General features: G+C 43.7%; 1 protein-coding gene and 1 long non-coding RNA gene across 3 annotated transcripts in view; one reads left to right on the forward strand and one right to left on the reverse strand.

Moving 5' to 3' along the window:
• hspa12a (heat shock protein 12A) overlaps positions 1–13,967 on the forward strand; it is a 342,644-nt gene extending 328,677 nt beyond the window's left edge. For both annotated transcript variants that reach the window (XM_034185227.1, XM_034185228.1), the window contains one exon: positions 13,192–13,967. In XM_034185227.1, the coding sequence (XP_034041118.1) occupies positions 13,192–13,823 (632 nt within the window). In that variant the 3' untranslated portion in view covers positions 13,824–13,967. The remainder of the gene's footprint in view (positions 1–13,191) is intronic.
• On the reverse strand, positions 977–17,575 carry LOC117523668. Its single transcript, XR_004564577.1, has 3 exons — positions 17,301–17,575; positions 16,517–16,518; positions 977–988 (listed from the first exon to the last, which is right to left on the reverse strand). It is a non-coding gene; the product is annotated as an uncharacterized LOC117523668 (long non-coding RNA).
• Between the last annotated feature and the right edge of the window lie 3,030 nt (positions 17,576–20,605).

Raw genomic sequence — 20,605 nt, forward strand, 5'->3', positions numbered from 1 at the left:
GGTTAAACACCAACGCCCGCCCCTAGAGACTGGGCTTAGGGTGGGCCAAAAAATTCACGTGGGACACACACATATTGCCGCACGACTCCCAGTTACAATCCTTAGTGGGGATTTAACCCTTCAGGCCCCAGCACTGGTAGACACAGGGTCAGAAGGGAATCTGCTAGACAGCAGATGAGCCAGGGAGGTAGGGCTCCCTCTGGTGGCGCTACCTACACCATTGCAGGTGCGAGCACTAGATGGCACCCTACTCCCTTTAATCACACACAAGACACCACCAGTAACTCTGGTAGTGTCAGGGAATCATAGGGAGGAGATTGAGTTTTTTGTGACTCCTTCTACCTCCCGTGTGATTCTGGGGTTCCCCTGGATGATGAAACACAATCCCCGGATTGATTGGCCGTCCGGGGTGGTGGTACAGTGGAGCGAAACCTGCCATCGGATGTGTTTGGGATCCTCGGTTCCTCCCGGTTCCCAGGCTAAGGAGCAGGTCCAAGTTCCCCCCAATCTGTCGGCGGTGCCGGTTGAGTACCACGATCTTGCTGACGTTTTTAGCAAGGATCAGGCACTCACTCTTCCCCAGCACCGTCCATATGATTGTGCTATCGATTTGTTGCCAGGCGTGGAGTTCCCGTCCAGCAGGCTGTACAACCTCTCCCGACCTGAGCGCGAATCAATGGAGACCTACATCCGGGACTCCTTAGCTGCCGGGCTGATCTGTAACTCCACCTCTCCGATGGGAGCAGGTTTCTTTTTTGTGGGAAAAAAAGATGGCGGTCTTCGTCCATGCATTGATTATCGGGGGCTGAACGAGATCACGGTTCGCAATCGATACCCGTTGCCTTTGTTGGATTCAGTGTTCACCCCCCTGCATGGAGCCAAAATCTTCACAAAGTTGGATCTTAGGAACGCATACCACCTAGTTCGGATCCGGAAGGGAGACGAATGGAAGACTGCATTTAACACCCCGTTAGGTCATTTTGAGTACCTGGTCATGCCGTTCGGCCTCACTAACGCCCCTGCGACGTTCCAAGCTTTGGTTAATGATGTCTTGCAGGACTTCCTGCACCGATTCGTCTTCGTATATCTGGATGATATAATCATCTTTTCTCCGGACCCTGAGACCCATGTACGGCATGTACGTCAGGTCCTGCAGTGGTTGTTGGAGAACCGGTTGTTTGTGAAGGGCGAGAAGTGTGAGTTTCACCGCACTTCTTTGTCCTTCCTGGGGTTTATCATCTCCTCCAACTCTGTCGCCCCGGATCCGGCCAAGGTCGCAGTGGTGAGAGACTGGCCCCAACCTACAAGCCGTAGGAAGCTGCAACAGTTCCTTGGCTTCGCAAATTTCTACAGGAGGTTCATTAAGGGGTATAGTCAGGTAGTTAGCCCCCTGACGGCCCTGACCTCACCAAAAGTTCCCTTCACCTGGTCGGATCGGTGCGAAGCCGCGTTTAGGGAGTTGAAACGCCGGTTCTCGACTGCACCGGTCTTGGTGCAGCCCGATCCTGGTCGCCAGTTTGTGGTTGAAGTGGACGCCTCTGACTCAGGGATAGGAGCCGTGCTATCCCAGAGCGGAGAAATCGATAAGGTTCTTCACCCGTGTGCCTATTTTTCCCGCAGGTTGACCCCAGCAGAGCGGAACTATGACGTGGGCAATTGAGAGCTCCTTGCGGTGAAAGAGGCTCTTGAGGAGTGGAGACACCTGCTGGAGGGGGCGTCAGTGCCTTTCACGGTTTTCACTGACCACCGGAACCTGGAGTATATCAGGACCGCCAAGCGACTGAACCCCAGGCAAGCCCGCTGATCACTGTTTTTCGGCCGTTTTGACTTCCGGATCACCTACCGCCCCGGGACCAAAAACCAAAGATCGGATGCCCTGTCCCGGGTGCATGAACAGGAAGTCAAGACCGAGCTGTCGGATCCACCGGAACCCATTCTCCACTATCGTGGCTGCTCTGACCTGGGACGTGGAGAAGACCGTCCGGGAGGCCCTGGCATGGAGCCCGGATCCCGGAACAGGGCCGAAGACCAGACTATACGTCCCACCAGAAGCCAGAGCTGCCGTTCTGGACTTCTGTCATGGGTCGAAGCTCTCCTGCCACCCAGGGGTGCGTAGGACCGTGGCAGTAGTCCGGCAGCGCTTCTGGTGGGCGTCCCTGGAGACTGATGTCCGGGCTTACATCCAGGCCTGCACCACCTGCGCCAGGGGCAAGGCTGACCACCAGAAGGCACAGGGACGTCTACAGCCACTTCCTGTGCCTCACCGCCCCTGGTCCCACATCGGTCTGGATTTTGTCACGGGCCTCCCGCCGTCCTGGGGACACACCACCATACTCACGATAGTGGACCGTTTCTCCAAGGCAGCCCACTTCGTGGCCCTCCCGAAGCTCCCGTCGGCCCAGGAGACGGCGGATCTCCTCGTCCACCATGTTGTCCGGCTGCATGGGATACCAACAGACATCGTTTCGGATCGCGGTCCCCAGTTCTCCTCGCAGGTGTGGAGAAGTTTCTGCCGGGAACTGGGGGCCACTGTAAGCCTCTCATGTGGGTATCACCCGCAGACTAACGGACAGGTCGAACGGGCCAACCAGGAGTTGGAGCAGGCCCTCAGGTGCACGACCTCCGCACACCCGACGGCTTGGAGTGAACATCTGGCCTGGATCGAGTACGCTCATAACAGCCAGGTGTCCTCTGCCACCGGCCTCTCCCCGTTCGAGGTGTGTCTGGGGTACCAACCCCCTTTGTTTCCTTTGGTGGAGGAAGAGGTCGGTGTGCCCTCGGTCCAGGCCCACCTGCGGAGATGCCGTCGGGTGTGGCGCACCGCCCGTTCGACCTTGTTGAGGGCCCGGACGAGGGCTAAAGCCCATGCAGACCGTCGACGGTCCCCGGCCCCCACATACCAGCCCAGGCAGGAGGTGTGGCTTTCCACCAAGGACATTCCACTCCAGATCGAGTCCCCCAAGTTGAAAGACCGATTCATTGGACCCTTCCTCATCCTCAAGGTCCTCAGTCCTACCGCAGTGAGGCTCCAACTCCCGGCCTCACTGCGGATCCATCCGGTCTTTCATGTCTCCAGGATAAAACCGCATCACACCTCGCCCCTCTGTGCACCCGGTCCAGCGGTGCACCCGGTCCATACAGAGCAAAAAGAGAAAGAAACAGTGCATCATGGGAACCCCCCAGCAGTCTACGTCTATAGCAGCATAACTAAGGGATGGTTCAGGGTCACCTGATCCAGCCCTAACTATAAGCTTTAGCAAAAAGGAAAGTTTTAAGCCTAATCTTAAAAGTAGAGAGGGTGTCTGTCTCCCTGATCTGAATTGGGAGCTGGTTCCACAGGAGAGGAGCCTGAAAGCTGAAGGCTCTGCCTCCCATTCTACTCTTACAAACACTAGGAACTACAAGTAAGCCTGCAGTCTGAGAGCGAAGCGCTCTATTGGGGTGATATGGTACTACGAGGTCCCTAAGATAAGATGGGACCTGATTATTCAAAACCTTATAAGTAAGAAGAAGAATTTTAAATTCTATTCTAGAATTAACAGGAAGCCAATGAAGGGAGGCCAATATGGGTGAGATATTCTCTCTCCTTCTAGTCCCCGTTAGTACTCTAGCTGCAGCATTTTGAATTAACTGAAGGCTTTTTAGGGAACTTTTAGGACAACCTGATAATAATGAATTACAATAGTCCAGCCTAGAGGAAATAAATGCATGAATTAGTTTTTCAGCATCACTCTGAGACAAGACCTTTCTGATTTTAGAGATATTGCGTAAATGCAAAAAAGCAGTCCTACATATTTGTTTAATATGCGCTTTGAATGACATATCCTGATCAAAAATGACTCCAAGATTTCTCACAGTATTACTAGAGGTCAGGGTAATGCCATCCAGAGTAAGGATCTGGTTAGACACCATGTTTCTAAGATTTGTGGGGCCAAGTACAATAACTTCAGTTTTATCTGAGTTTAAAAGCAGGAAATTAGAGGTCATCCATGTCTTTATGTCTGTAAGACAATCCTGCAGTTTAGCTAATTGGTGTGTGTCCTCTGGCTTCATGGATAGATAAAGCTGGGTATCATCTGCGTAACAATGAAAATTTAAGCAATACCGTCTAATAATACTGCCTAAGGGAAGCATGTATAAAGTGAATAAAGTTGGTCCTAGCACAGAACCTTGTGGAACTCCATAATTAACTTTAGTCTGTGAAGAAGATTCCCCATTTACATGAACAAATTGTAATCTATTAGACAAATATGATTCAAACCACCGCAGCGCAGTGCCTTTAATACCTATGGCATGCTCTAATCTCTGTAATAAAATTTTATGGTCAACAGTATCAAAAGCAGCACTGAGGTCTAACAGAACAAGCACAGAGATGAGTCCACTGTCCGAGGCCATAAGAAGATCATTTGTAACCTTCACTAATGCTGTTTCTGTACTATGATGAATTCTAAAACCTGACTGAAACTCTTCAAATAGACCATTCCTCTGCAGATGATCAGTTAGCTGTTTTACAACTACCCTTTCAAGAATTTTTGAGAGAAAAGGAAGGTTGGAGATTGGCCTATAATTAGCTAAGATAGCTGGGTCAAGTGATGGCTTTTTAAGTAATGGTTTAATTACTGCCACCTTAAAAGCCTGTGGTACATAGCCAACTAACAAAGATAGATTGATCATATTTAAGATCGAAGCATTAAATAATGGTAGGGCTTCCTTGAGCAGCCTGGTAGGAATGGGGTCTAATAAACATGTTGATGGTTTGGATGAAGTAACTAATGAAAATAACTCAGACAGAACAATCGGAGAGAAAGAGTCTAACCAAATACCGGCATCACTGAAAGCAGCCAAAGATAACGATACGTCTTTGGGATGGTTATGAGTAATTTTTTCTCTAATAGTTAAAATTTTGTTAACAAAGAAAGTCATGAAGTCATTACTAGTTAAAGTTAATGGAATACTCAGCTCAATAGAGCTCTGACTCTTTGTCAGCCTGGCTACAGTGCTGAAAAGAAACCTGGGGTTGTTCTTATTTTCTTCAATTAGTGATGAGTAGAAAGATGTCCTAGCTTTACGGTGGGCTTTTTTATAGAGCAACAGACTCTTTTTCCAGGCTAAGTGAAGATCTTCTAAATTAGTGAGACGCCATTTCCTCTCCAACTTACGGGTTATCTGCTTTAAGCTACGAGTTTGTGAGTTATACCACGGAGTCAGGCACTTCTGATTTAAAGCTCTCTTTTTCAGAGGAGCTACAGCATCCAAAGTTGTCTTCAATGAGGATGTAAAACTATTGACGAGATACTCTATCTCACTTACAGAGTTTAGGTAGCTACTCTGCACTGTGTTGGTATATGGCATTAGAGAACATAAAGAAGGAATCATATCCTTAAACCTAGTTACAGCGCTTTCTGAAAGACTTCTAGTGTAATGAAACTTATTCCCCACTGCTGGGTAGTCCATCAGAGTAAATGTAAATGTTATTAAGAAATGATCATACAGAAGGGAGTTTTCAGGGAATACTGTTAAGTCTTCTATTTCCATACCATAAGTCAGAACAAGATCTAAGATATGATTAAAGTGGTGGGTGGACTCATTTACTTTTTGAGCAAAGCCATTAGAGTCTAATAATAGATTAAATGCAGTGTTGAGGCTGTCATTCTCAGCATCTGTGTGGATGTTAAAATCATCCACTATAATGATCTTATCTGAGCTAAGCACTAAGTCAGACAAAAGGTCTGAAAATTCACAGAGAAACTCACAGTAACAACCAGGTGGACGATAGATAATAACAAATAAAACTGGTTTTTGGGACTTCTAATTTGGATGGACAAGACTAAGAGTCAAGCTTTCAAATGAATTAAAGCTCTGTCTGGGTTTTTGATTAATTAATAAGTTGGAATGGAAGATTGCTGCTAATCCTCCGCCCCGGCCCGTGCTACGAGCATTCTGACAGTTAGTGTGACTCGGGGGTGTTGACTCATTTAAACTAACATATACATCCTGCTGTAACCAGGTTTCTGTAAGGCAGAATAAATCAATATGTTGATCAATTATTATATCATTTACCAACAGGGACTTAGAAGAGAGAGACCTAATGTTTAATAGACCACATTTAACTGTTTTAGTCTGTGGTGCAGTTGAAGGTGCTATATTATTTTTTCTTTTTGAATTTTTATGCTTAAATAGATTTTTGCTGGTTATTGGTAGTCTGGGAGCAGGCACCGTCTCTACGGGGATGGGGTAATGAGGGGATGGCAGGGGGAGAGAAGCTGCAGAGAGGTGTGTAAGACTACAACTCTGCTTCCTGGTCCCAACCCTGGATAGTCACGGTTTGGAGGATTTAAGAAAATTGGCCAGATTTCTAGAAATGAGAGCTGCTCCATCCAAAGTGGGATGGATGCCGTCTCTCCTAACAAGACCAGGTTTTCCCCAGAAGCTTTGCCAATTATCTATGAAGCCTACCTCATTTTTTGGACACCACTCAGACAGCCAGCAATTCAAGGAGAACATGCGGCTAAACATGTCACTCCCGGTCCGATTGGGGAGGGGCCCAGAGAAAACTACAGAGTCCGACAATACCACAGCTCTTCTCTTGGCACCCTATCATAAGCTTTTTATAAGTCCACAAACACACAGTGTAACTCTTTCTGGCGTAGTGCTCTTTCTTGGCATGAAACCATATTGCTGCTTACAGATCTTCACTTCTTTTCTAAGCCTAGCTTCTACTACTCTTTCCCATAACGTCATGCTGTGGCTGATCAACTTTATGCCCCTGTAGTTACTGCAGCTCTGCACATCACCCTTGTTCTTGAAAATAGGAACCAGCACACTTCGTCTCCACTCCTCAGGCATCCTCTCATTTTCCAAGATTTTATTAAACAATCTGGTTAGAAACTCTACTGCCATCTCTACTAGACATTTCCATGCCTCCACTGGAATGTCATCTGGACCAATTACCTTTCCACTCTTCATCCTCTTCATAGTAGCCCTCACTTCTTCCTTACTAATCTCTTGTGCTTCCTGACTTACTCTCACCACATCATCACCTCATCAGCCTTTTCTCTTGCTCATTTTCTTTATTCATCAGCTCTTCAAAATATTCCCTCCACCTTCTCAGCACATACTCCTCACTTGTCAGCACATTACCATGTGCAACTTTTACCACCCTAACCTGCTGCACATCCTTTCCAGCTCTGTCCCTTTGTCTGGCCAATTGGTACAAGTCTTTTTCTCCTTCCTTACTATTCAACTTCTTGTATAGCTCGCAATATGCCTTTTCCTTTGCTTTTGCCACTTCTCTTTTCACCTTACACCGCATCTCCTTGTACTCCTGTCTACTTTCTTCATCTATCCAACTATCCCAAAACTTTTTCAACAACCTCTTTCTCCTTATGCTTTCCTGGACCTCTTCATTCCACTGTCCAGATGTCATACCCAGTACTGTCCTTGCTGTCTCCCTCACCACATCTGCAGTACATTTCCAGTTGTCCAAAATTGCTTCCCCTCTAACCAGTGCTTCTCTCACCTGCTCGCTAAATTTCACACATCTTCCTCCTTCAGCTTCCACCATCTGATCCTTTGTTGAGCTCTCACTCTCTTCTTCTTTTTTTTCCTTCTTTATGTTCTCCAATGCCATATACCAAAACAGGGCAGAGTAGTTACCTAAACTCTGTGAGTGAGATAGATTATCTCGTCAATAGTTTTATATCCTCTTTGAGGACAACTTTGGATGCTGTAGCTCCTCTGAAAAAGAGAGCCTTAAATCAGAAGTGCCTGACTCCATGGTATAACTCACAAACTCACAGCTTAAAGCAGATAACCCGTAAGTTGGAGAGGAAATGGCATCTTACTAATTTAGAAGATCTTCACTTAGCCTGGAAAAAGAGTCTGTTGCTCTATAAAAAAGCCCTCCGTAAAGCTATGACATCTTACTACTCATCACTAATTGAAGAAAATAAGAACAACCCCAGGTTTCTTTTCAGCACTGTAGCCAGGCTGACAAAGAGTCAGAGCTCTATTGAGCCGAGTATTCCTTTAACTTTAACTAGTAATGACTTCATGACTTTCTTTGCTAATAAAATTTTAACTATTAGAGAAAAAAATACTCATAACCATCCCAAAGACATATCGTTCTCTTTGGCTGCTTTCAGTGATGCCGGTATTTGGTTAGACTCTTTCTCTCCGATTGTTCTGTCTGAGTTATTTTCATTAGTTACTTCATCCAAACCATCAACATGTCTATTAGACCCCATTCCTACCAGGCTGCTCAGGGAAGCCCTACCATTAATTAATACTTCGATCTTAAATATGATCAATCTATCTTTATTAGTTGGCTATGTACCACAGGCTTTTAAGGTGGCAGTAATTAAACCATTACTTAAAAAGCCATCACTTGACCCAGCTATCTTAGCTAATTATAGGCCAATCTCCAACCTTCCTTTTCTCTCAAAAATTCTTGAAAGGGTAGTTGTAAAACAGCTAACTGATCATCTGCAGAGGAATGGTCTATTTGAAGAGTTTCAGTCAGGTTTTAGAATCCATCATAGTACAGAAACAGCATTAGTGAAGGTTACAAATGATCTTCTTATGGCCTCAGACAGTGGACTCATTTCTGTGCTTGTTCTGTTAGACCTCAGTGCTGCTTTTGATACTGTTGACCATAAAATTTTATTACAGAGATTAGAGCATGCCATAGGTATTAAAGGCACTGCGCTGCGGTGGTTTGAATCATATTTATCTAATAGATTACAATTTGTTCATGTAAATGGGGAATCTTCTTCACAGACTAACGTTAATTATGGAGTTCCACAAGGTTCTGTGCTAGGACCAATTTTATTCACTTTATACATGTTTCCCTTAGGCAGTATTATTAGACGGCATTGCTTAAATTTTCATTGTTACACAGATGATACCCAGCTTTATCTATCCATGAAGCCAGAGGACACACACCAATTAGCTAAACTGCAGGATTGTCTTACAGACATAAAGACATGGATGACCTCTAATTTCCTGCTTTTAAACTCAGATAAAACTGAAGTTATTGTACTTGGCCCCACAAATCTTAGAAACATGGTGTCTAACCAGATCCTTACTCTGGATGGCATTTCCCTGACCTCTAGTAATACTGTGAGAAATCTTGGAGTCATTTTTGATCAGGATATGTCATTCAATGCGCATATTAAACAAATATGTAGGAATGCTTTTTTGCATTTGCGCAATATCTCTAAAATTAGAAAGGTCTTGTCTCAGAGTGATGCTGAAAATCTAATTCATGCATTTATTTCCTCTTGGCTGGACTATTGTAATTCATTATTATCAGGTTGTCCTAAAAGATCCCTGAAAAGCCTTCAGTTAATTCAAAATGCTGCAGCTAGAGTACTGACAGGGACTAGAAGGAGAGAGCATATTTCACCCATATTGGCTTCTCTTCATTGGCTTCCTGTTAATTCTAGAATAGAATTTAAAATTCTTCTTCTTACTTATAAGGTTTTGAATAATCAGGTCCCATCTTATCTTAGGGACCTCATAGTACCATATCACCCCAATAGAACGCTTCGCTCTCAGACTGCAGGCTTACTTGTAGTTCCTAGGGTTTGTAAGAGTAGAATGGGAGGCAGAGCCTTCAGCTTTCAGGCTGCTCTCCTCTGGAACCAGCTCCCAATTCGGATCAGGGAGACAGACACCCTCTCTACTTTTAAGATTAGGCTTAAAACTTTCCTTTTTTGCTAAAGCTTATAGTTAGGACTGGATCAGGTGACCCTGAACCATCCCTTAGTTATGCTCCTATAGACTTAGACTGCTGGGGGGTTCCCATGATGCACTGAGTGTTTCTTTCTCTTTTTGCTCTGTATGCACCACTCTGCATTTAATCATTAGTGATTGATCTCTGCTCCCCTCCACAGCATGTCTTTTTCCTGGTTCTCTCCCTCAGCCCCAACCAGTCCCAGCAGAAGACTGCCCCTCCCTGAGCCTGGTTCTGCTGGAGGTTTCTTCCTGTTAAAAGGGAGTTTTTCCTTCCCACTGTCGCCAAGTGCTTGCTCACAGGGGGTCGTTTTGACCGTTGGGGTTTTTCTGTAATTATTGTATGGCTTTGCCTTACAATATAAAGCACCTTGGGGCAACTGTTTGTTGTGATTTGGCGCTATATAAATAAAATTGTTTTGATTTGATTTGATTCTTTACCTCTAAAGTCATCCTACAAACAACCATCCTATGCTGTCTAACAACACTCTCTCCTGCCACCACCTTATAGTCTCTGATTTCTTTTAGCTTGCATCTTCTGTAAAGAATGTAATCCACCTGTGTGCACCTTCGTCCACTCTTATATGTTACCCTGTGCTCGTCCCTTTTCTTAAAGTAGGTATTCCCCACAGCCATTTCTATCCTTTTTGCAAAATTAACTACCATCTGTCCTTCCCCATTCCTATCCTTGATACCATATCTACCCATTACTTCCTCATCACCTCTGTTCCCTTCACCAACATGGCCATTGAAGTCCGCTCCTATCACCACTCTTTCATGCTTGGGCACACTCTCCACCACCTCATCTAACACACTCCAGAAATCTTCTTTCTCCTTCATCTCACAACCTACCTGTGGGGCATATGCACTGATGATATTCATCATCACCCCTTCAATTTCCAACTTCACACTCATCACCCCGTCAGACACTCGCTTAACCTCCAACACACTTTTAACATACTCTTCCTTTAAAATGACCACAACACCATTTCTCTTCCTGTCCTCGCCATGGTACAACAACTTGTACCCACCGCCGATGCTCCTGCTCTTACTTCCCTTCCACTTGGTCTCTTGCACACACAATATCTGCCTTTCTCCTCTCCATCATATCAGCCAGCTGTCTCCCTTTACCAGTCATACTACCAACATTCAAAGTCCCCACTCTCATTTCCACCCTTCTAGTTTTCTTCTTCTCCTGCTGTTTGTGGAAACGTTCTCCTCCTCTTCTTCATCATCTTCGCCCAGCAGTAGCCCAATTTCCACCAGCACCCTGCTGGGCAACAGCACGGTGGCGGATGTTGTTAACCCGGGTCTTGACCAATCCGGTATGGAAATTCGATTCTTCGTCTGCATAGTTGGGTTTGCTTGTTTTGTGCTGGATGCCCTGTTATGTGTCGACGCGGATTGAGGAGCGAACCTGCGTCAGACAGGACCCAGCGCTAAAAATAACCAGAAAGCGGTTCCAAACAAAAACTATTTATTATACACCTGTGTTTAAAAGTGTAAAAACATAAAAAACAACGTCCCTCTGGTGGAGTGATCCGCGGCTCGCTCTCCAGCGCCCGCAAGGATTAAAGCCGGCGCTCCTGGACTTCCTACCACCGCCAAACACCCCCCAGGTGGACACGACAAACTGATTCTCTGTGAAGCAAAGAGACGGTGAGGTAAGTCAACAGATACAACTATATCTTCCAATAAACACACGCTGCCAGCAACACACTCAGGTCAGTGTCCTTTTTTTTACTTTATGCAAATGAGCAGCTTCTCACAACAAGTGGAGGATCACTTATCCTTCACGCCACAGCAGTGAGAAGCAAACTACGCAATTCTCTTTACAATTCCAGTATACTGTGTAACAAAACACCAAGTTACTATCAACAAGTACCTAAACACTTAATTACCTTTCGTGTGTGCTGACAGCATGTGTCCTCACCCCTCCCTGCTTCACGGCCTCGATGTGTCAAACCCAGGCGCGGTCCTCAGCGTCTCACAAACGAACGTCACAAGGTCGTTCCCCTGGCAGTTCTGCTTGAATCACACATGACTTAAATGCAGAACGCCATCCAATTATCTGCTTCAGCTGCAAGTCGTCCAGGTTGCACGTGAGCACCGATCACAGGTGCTTTCCATGATGTTGATGAGGGTGAAGACTCTTCAGCCAGCACCTTCTTCACAGACAAATCAGCCCTCATGCCACCTGGAGAGCAAAGAAAAGAAAAGAACACCAAAACATCCAGCCACGCCCCCCCCCAACACACAACATGCCCTTCCTGATGCAACCCTCCTCATTTATCCGGGCTTGGGACCAGCACTCAGAATGTACTGGCTGCACACCCCAAGTGGCTGAGTTTTATTATTACTTCTATTTTGTCATTTTATTTTTTAATGGACCACATTGAAATTAAGTGTTTTCACTTTCTTGTGTCGTCCATGAATTTTTAATGTGTTTACTATTATGTACTTACATTGAACTTACTAAATAAAATAACGCACGCATGCATATGCCATTTCGCTTTTAATATATAGATGGTTGTCATTTGGGTAGGGTTTGGGAAGCCATAAATACGTAAATGATTAAGAGTCTTGGGATTAGTAATCTTATCAAACAGATGTAGGTTTTGCAGGCAATTTAGGATAGGGTAAAAAGGCAAAGAAAAGGTGAAAATGTTTAAAATAAAATACTAATAGGACACACATTAAGCAGTATTACTAAAGGAGACACTTTCCCATGAGTGTGTCCAATATTTTGACATGTACAACACTAAATAGGTGGGTTACACACCAACACTATACACTATGCATACGTTTTAATAAAATTTATATAAGCACTATTAAGCACATAAATGTTTTGAGAAATGATGCAGAGCACTAATCAGAACACATTTTACACAAATTTGTCATCAACAAGCCTGGATGGCCTCAAACAAACCAGCAAGACAGCCCCACTTACCTTGTTAGCATTCTTCTTTTGTTTAGGAGCCCAGGCTCATCAGGTGAGAGGAGAATGCAGATAAATCAGCACATATAATGAGGAATATCTACTTTAAAAAAGGACCATTTTTAGCCAGTATGTAGGACAGAAGTTACAATGTTATGGTGAGTTTTAATTTGCACATGCGGGGAAAGTCTTGATTGTAATCATCTAATATTTGTTGTTTGGCTGCAATCATCAAAGTACTTTTCCGTCTTCTGTGATGCAGTAGTCATAGTTTTAATTCCTAGCACTTAGGTGTAATTGGGGAAAAAGCGTGCCTCACCCCAAAAACATGATTTTATATAGTACGTAATTCATGATACCATCATAAAATTGAGTACATATTCTTGATGGTGTCACGAAAACATTTTGTGATGGTATCATGAAACTTGGAGTGACGCAGGAGGTTTCTGGTCAGTTCAAATGTATTTGGAAATAGTTCATGTTTTTGATGATCTTCTCTGCTTTTTGTTTTCTTCTAGCCGAGCTGTTTGAGAAGCCAGAGGTGAGCAACATTAAATTCCTTTTCTTAGTGGGAGGTTTTGCTGAGTCACCCCTTCTTCAGCAAGCTGTCCAGAACATGCTCCAGGGTTGCAGTCGCATCATCATCCCCCACGATGTGGGCCTCACCATCCTGAAAGGAGCTGTGCTCTTTGGCCTGGACCCCAGTGTCATTAAAGTGCGCCGCTCACCTCTCACATATGGCGTTGGTGTCCTCAATCGCTTCGTGGAGGGGAAGCACCCGCCAGAAAAGCTGCTCGTGAAAGATGGCACGCGTTGGTGCACTGATGTGTTCGACACGTTCATCGCCTCTGATCAGTCGGTGGCTCTGGGTGAGATGGTAAAGCGCAGCTACACGCCGGCGAAGCCTTCTCAGCAGGTTATCGTCATCCACGTCTACTGCTCCGAGAAAGAGAGCGTGTCATTCATTACCGAGCCCGGTGTCAGGAAGTGTGGGACCCTCCGTTTGGATGTGAGCGGAACAGAAAGCACGGCGGCGCGTCGTGAGATCCAGACGCTCATGCAGTTTGGTGACACAGAGATTCGTGCCATGGCAGTGGATGTCTCTACTGGACGCACTGTCAAAGCTAGCATTGACTTCCTCAGCCATTAGCTAGGTAACCAGAGCGCTAACGTTAGGGAATTACTACATAGGGTTCACAGATACACACAACAAGCTCACTAAGTTACTTACTGGAATCTGGTTCTAAACCCAAACTATCGTTCGGTGTTTGAATTTTCTTTTTATGGACAGAAATAAAAACAAACATTTGCAGCAAATGATTAAATGAGTTAAATCCTGGAAACTAAACACCAAATGAAAATCACAATTGCATCGGCCAGGATGAAGAATAACTTATTTTTTCTCAACTCTTTAAATAGAAAACAGATTGAGGAAAGACCAGTTTAATAGTTCAGGAAGCGCAAGCTGTCATTGTTTACAAATACTCAACTAATTTAATGAATCTACATCCAGATATGAATGAAAATGTAATGAAGAGGTTCTGGAATAAGTTGTATCTGAAATATGTACTGTTTGTTTGCATTGATTCAAGTCATCAGGTTTATTGATTTGCCATCAGGATAAAACTGTTAAAAACCCGATAAAAGAGTATAGACAGTTAATGTTACATCATGTTTTTTTTAAGCAGCACTGCTCAAAAACCAACTAGTTTCGATTAGTCTGGGTGAAAAGAATGGGCATGGCCTGGAATAGAGACAGTTCAAATTGGACTGGGCGATACGAACCAAAGTTCACGTCGCGGCCTGTTGCAGGATTTATTGTTTTAGGATAACACATTTAATCTGGGATTTTCTAAACTGCAGATCAGGGCACTCGCTGTGCCTCACTGGTGAAATGTTGATATTGTTTTGTGAACAAGTTAAATTTCATGTTCTTGCTTTTGAAAAACAGAAGAACTTTTATATGTTACATACAATAAATCAGAAGGAGGCATGGGCAACCAGTCTGGACCAGCACCAGGGGTACATGCACAAAACTCCTTAATTCACCACTAAAACTGTGTACACATAAAGCCTGAAATACACATCCACATTTGTTTCTACAGAGGTATAAGACCATGTGTGTACTTGATAGGTCTTCATACTTTCTGGTATATAAATGTTTGGATGTTGCCGCCAGTTTGACATAACATAGTCAATATGCGATTGTAGTGTAGACTTTCACTTTTTAATTCAACGGTGTAAAATATTACATTAACTATTTAGGAACTACTACCTTTTCTATACACAGTCCCATTAGTAATTGGGTTATTTATATTAATTTGGTAACATATTATAATTCTGTACTAAAAATTCCAGGGTTCAGTTTTGACAGGATAGACATACATACATACATACATCTTCAACCGCTTATCCAGGATCGGGTCGCAGGGGCAACAGGTCCAGCAGGGGACCTGTTGCCCAGAAAAGAGAACTTCCCTTTCCTGCACTCAGAAAAGGGAAGTTTGCCCTTTCCTGAGCCACATTAACCACACAGTAAAATCACCAGTGCAAAACCATCACTGACCGTGTTAAATTAACACTGACAGTGTACATATGGTCATATATACACTGTCAGTGTTAATTTAAAGCGGTCAGTGTTGGTTATACACTGGTGATTTTACTGTGCACTTCTGACTGGGGGGTTCCGAGGCGTTCTCATGCCAGTGTGGAGATATAATCTCTCTGGGTCTTTCCCGGGGTCTCCTCCCAGATGGACATGGAACACCTTCCTATGGAGGCTCCCAGGAGGCATCCTTACCAGATGCCCAAACCACATCAGCTGCCTCCTTTCAACATGAAGGGGCAGAAGCTGTATTCCGAGCTCCTCACGGATGACCGAGCTTCTCACCCTATCTCTAAGGGAGACACCAGCCACCCTCCTGAGGAAACTCATCTCGGCCGCTTGTACCCGCGATCCAGTTCTTTTGGTCATGACCCAACCCTCATGTCCATAGGTGAGAGTAGGGATGAAGATTGACCAGTCGATTGAGAGCTTCGCCTTATGGCTCAGCTCCCTTTTCATCACAACAGTACGGTAGAGCGAATCCAGCACTGTCGCTGCTGCTGGTGGATTGCCTTTTCGGTCTGCTGCACTTTTGACTTAGATTTGTTTTGAAACAGTTTAATAAGCTTTTCTTTTAACCTTTCATTTCTGTTTTGAAAATGAAAACTGAAATACTATCACATGCACAGACTGTAAAACTTCACAGAGCATGCACTGAAAAGAAAAGTCAGTTTGAGTTTCAGTGTGCTTTGGGTCTGTTTTGTCCCAACTCTAGCTTTTGAGGTCTCGATTTTGTTCTGCTGCACCTGCATTTGTGGTACACGGAGGAATGAAAAGCTTGATATTCTAAATGGAAGACTTGGCAGGTAAAGCTGTAACACCTTCTGTAAATAGCATCCAGACTGTGCCGTCACCGCACCTAACAGAATGGATATTGTTTGTAATTCCGTCCAAGCATCTGTCCCACATAGTGCAGGACAACCTGTGTCCTTGTGTCAAAATAATTAGAATTCAAGTTCAGAAAATGCACATCCAGTATCTGACAGAATTAAAAAGTGGCTTGCTGCTTCACATTCAACAATTCCCTATTTAGAAGAAAGTGCTGATAAATATTGAAAGTTAATTAAGTTAAGTCAGGAATTATTCATTAATGTCAACTTTTAGACACAACATATTACAGGACAGCTTCCAAATAGAATAGAATAGAGTCTTTATTGTCTCTGTACATATATACATACATACAACAAAACCTGTCCTCTGCATTTCACCATCCTAATTACAGGTAGACACAAGGCAACCACTAGGAGAAAGAAGCAGACCCTAAATAAGCATGTTTTTGATTGTGGGAGGAAACCCAAGTGCCCGGAGGAAACCCACACAAACACCGGGAGAACATGCAGACTCCACACATAAAGGCCGGGAATCGATCCCACGACCTTCTTGCTGTGAGGCACCAGTGCTAAATCTTGATAGTTCCAGTGTCAGCTCTCCAATCCAGAAATAAAACAAACCAAGCAAAAACAAAAAAACAACAAAACAGCGAAAACATGGTGTTACAAATGTTATTTCCTGACATTCCTCACTTTTTGTTCACATTCCAGCAGATCAGTAGTTTGGCTGATGATTTATCTACATGCTGGACATGGCTTTGTGTGTGTTAGTGTCCTGTCTTCAATGTTTACTCAACATGCTCTCCAGACACAAGCAGTTCTACTTCGATTGTCACCAACAAACTTTTGTTTGTACAAATTCTCACATTTGTGGCAAAAATCTACCAAAGCATTTTGATTTTCGATACCACAATAAGAATGTGTGGCAAGTTCATTATTTACTGGCAAGCTTATTCCTAAAAGCCCCATGTCCATATAGCTTTCTGGTTGACGCCCGCTGAGAGAACTCCCACAAACATGTCATCGCAGCAGTTCCAACACTTTCGGTGGGGGAAAAACACTCCCTGTGTGATTTGTTTCAATGACAACATTGAACAGCCAATGACTAGCTTAGAATGTATGCCAATAAAAAGTACTCACCCTTAGCAGGAACATAGCACAATCTGCTGTCCAATCTGCTATCACAGATCACAGTCAGTAAAAATAAACGTCTCCTTCTGTTTGCTTGAAAAGGTGCTGGAGTAACAACATGGCGTCTTTCTGAACTTCAAGGTTTTTAAACTTAACAGTGTTCCGAACCGGCGTACAAAAAGAAAAAAAAAGCATTCTGCTCTGGCTCAGGCTTTTTTCTGGAGGCAGCTGCCTGCACTCTGTTTTCATTTAGAGTAATTGATAAAATATGCTGGTGTCCATAAAAAGATGCTTTATGTACATGGGCCCTGATTTGTCAGAATTTACTGTCAACTTAGTCACACAAGATTCTCTTGACACAGGGAAAGTAAGTGGCATTAAATATAAACTGATCAGCCATCATGAGACATGTGAAGTATTTGCGATTGTGAGTTTGTGTCTGTAACATTCTTCTCCCTGACATATGCATCCAACAGTGTGAAACGTTTGGTGGTAAAGTTGTCATGTATTGCTGGCTTAAAGTTACATTTAACCATCAAATGTGCTGAACTGTTGCCTTTAATTATTGGTTAGAAAGTGGACACAGTTCCATTTATCTGCTTCCAGGTGATTTTATGTGCACACAAAAAAATTGTTGACACAAACAAGGGACGTTAGCTTATTTGTGTAAATACGGTATATAATTATTGTACAGATTTTTAGAATTGTTTCAGCAGCTTTTGAGTCGAGTGTGTGCGTGCATGCATGTGTACGTGTGTGGCCGGCTTCCACGTTATTAGGCCGAGACAAGTTTGAATTCTGTGCTTAATCAAAGTGAGAGAGTGAATGTGCCGCCTGTCTGTCATAAAGAAGCATTTCAGTGAACGCTGTCTGAACGTGTCCATTACATAATGTCCCAGTAACACACGCTGAGTGTCCATGGTCAAGGTGAGAATATGAGGTGCTGAAGAGTGGAGCACCATCAGCAAACATCTTAAATTAAAGAGTGCCTAATTATGTCATAAATGTGACTTTCACTCGTGTACATTCATTATTCAGCCTGGTGTAAAAAGCTTTATATATTTCAGTGTGATGTCACACTGCAGTGAATTCTTAAAGCCATTTTCCGTAGCACTTTGTGTCACATCCCAACAGAGAGCCAAAGTCCAAGCAAGCCACCATATATCTGTCACAAGTGAGCTGGAATAAAATCTGTACTTTGTCCATATTCTAACACAGTGCTGTTGTGTTTAGTGAAAATAATTAACCATCATATAAAGGGCAGCTTGTTAGTTTAGTGGGTCCATAATGAATCACCAGTACCGAACTTAAACACAAGGAGATACAGAACAAATCCAACTATAAATTACAATCTGCCCATCCTGTCAATATCAGGTCCAATCAGTATGTTGTATGAGTGATTGTGTCGGCTTTAAAAAAGTCTGAAATATTTCCAAAATCATAATGTACACATACACATTCTTAGATCTACCGGCCTGTTTATACAGCAGGACCTAAACCGATAGCCCAGGGGCCTCACTATGTTAATGTCTCCATCTCTGTATCTCCACTGCAGTGAAGAACTACCGAGCTTGCAGTGACAGCAACCAGATAATGCTAGCAAAAGCAGGCAAGTCAATTAAATTCATTTATATGGCACCAAATCACAAAATAAGTTGTCCAAAGGCACTTCATAAGGATTAGGGCTAACCTTCTCAGCAAACTTAAACCTTAAACTTAGATGCAAGACATAGTTTGCTTGCTAGCTATCATTAGCAGCAGGAGGTTATGTCCTTTTGTATTTGGTGTTACACTAAATCGCTGGGTAATTTAAAATATCTGTTTCATTAATTGTTTACCTGACTTCAGACTTCCTTCTCCACTTTAACATCTGTCATCAAACAAAACACAGAGAGTCTTTTGTCCCCACATTCCCAGTCCATGAATGTCTGTGACGTATTCCATTGCTAGTAGTCCTGGTTCAAATTTTCTCTGCTTCATCATGCACTGCTTCATATGTTTAATTCCATAGTTATTCAGGTGCGTTGACATATTTTCTCATTCGTCAAGTATTTAAATCCATAATGGACCTCGTCCATCGTCTTGTACCTCCTCATTGGTCAATGTGTTGCCTTTTCTCTCCATCATTATTCTTCTGCTTGTTTCTTACTTTCACTATCTTTTCCATCTGCTGTGAGTGACTTCAACTAATTACCATAAAGCCCTTTCCATGGCATTTCAGGGCTACTCAAATATGTATATCCATCAAACTTCATCACATACTGGTGACATCAGGTTTTGGTGAAGATACAGCCATGTCAAAACATGACATCATCATGATGTCACCTTTACATTAACAGTTGATGTCATTTAATGACATCATAATCAGTTGTCATGTGACATTTGGATGCATTTTATGGATCATCCAGTGACTTCCATAAAATGATATCCAGTGGACATCATGTAAATGTTCCAAGACTGACTGGTTATTGACTATCCCAGCAAACATTTCTACACTGCTGTGAGGTTGTGGTGATGTCACTCTTTGGTCAACATGGCGTTTTATGGTGACGTTGTCATGACGTCATTGTGTGCACTCTCAACTACATTTTAGCTACGTCATCAAGTGACGTTGTATTGTGACCATTATATGACATTCTCACAACCAAAAAATAACCTTTTATGACCATTTGTGTTATGTGTCGACGCGGGTTGAGGAGCGGACCTGCGTCTGACTGAACCCAGCGCTAAAATAACCAGAAAGCGGTTCCAATAACAAAACAATTTATTTTCCCCCTTTTGTGCAATACTCGGTGTACAAACATAAAACGCGTCTGTCTGGCGGAGTGAAGGACGGCGCGCTCTCCAGCGCCCAAAGGGATCGAAGCCCGGCGCCTCTGGACCCACGTTCACCGCCAAACACCCCCCAGGTGGACACGACAAACCGACTCTGTGAAGGATAGAAAAGGTGAGGTAAGTCAGCAGCTACAACTAATATCCTTCAACGGCACACACTATCAGCAACACATTCAGGTCTGAATTTAAGCTTTATGTAAATGAGCAGCTTCTCACAACAGGTGGAGGATCATCTGTCAGCACGCCACGGCCGTGAGAAGCAAGCTGCACAACTCTCATCAATATTCACATATACTGCGTAACAAAATACCAAATTACTGTTAACAATTATTCAGACAATCAAATCACCTCTGATGTGTGCTGACAGCATGTGTCCCTCACCCGTCCTCCTTCACAGGCACGATGTGTCAAACCCAGGCGCGGTCCTCAGCGTCTCACAAACGAACATCACAAGGTCGAGTTCCCGGCAATTCTGCTTGAATCACACATGGCTTAAATGCAGAACGCCATCTCATTATCTGCTTCAGCTGA

Source organism: Thalassophryne amazonica, chromosome 13 (assembly GCF_902500255.1).
Source record: "Thalassophryne amazonica chromosome 13, fThaAma1.1, whole genome shotgun sequence".
In the NCBI taxonomy this organism is placed as follows: Eukaryota; Metazoa; Chordata; class Actinopteri; order Batrachoidiformes; family Batrachoididae; genus Thalassophryne; species Thalassophryne amazonica.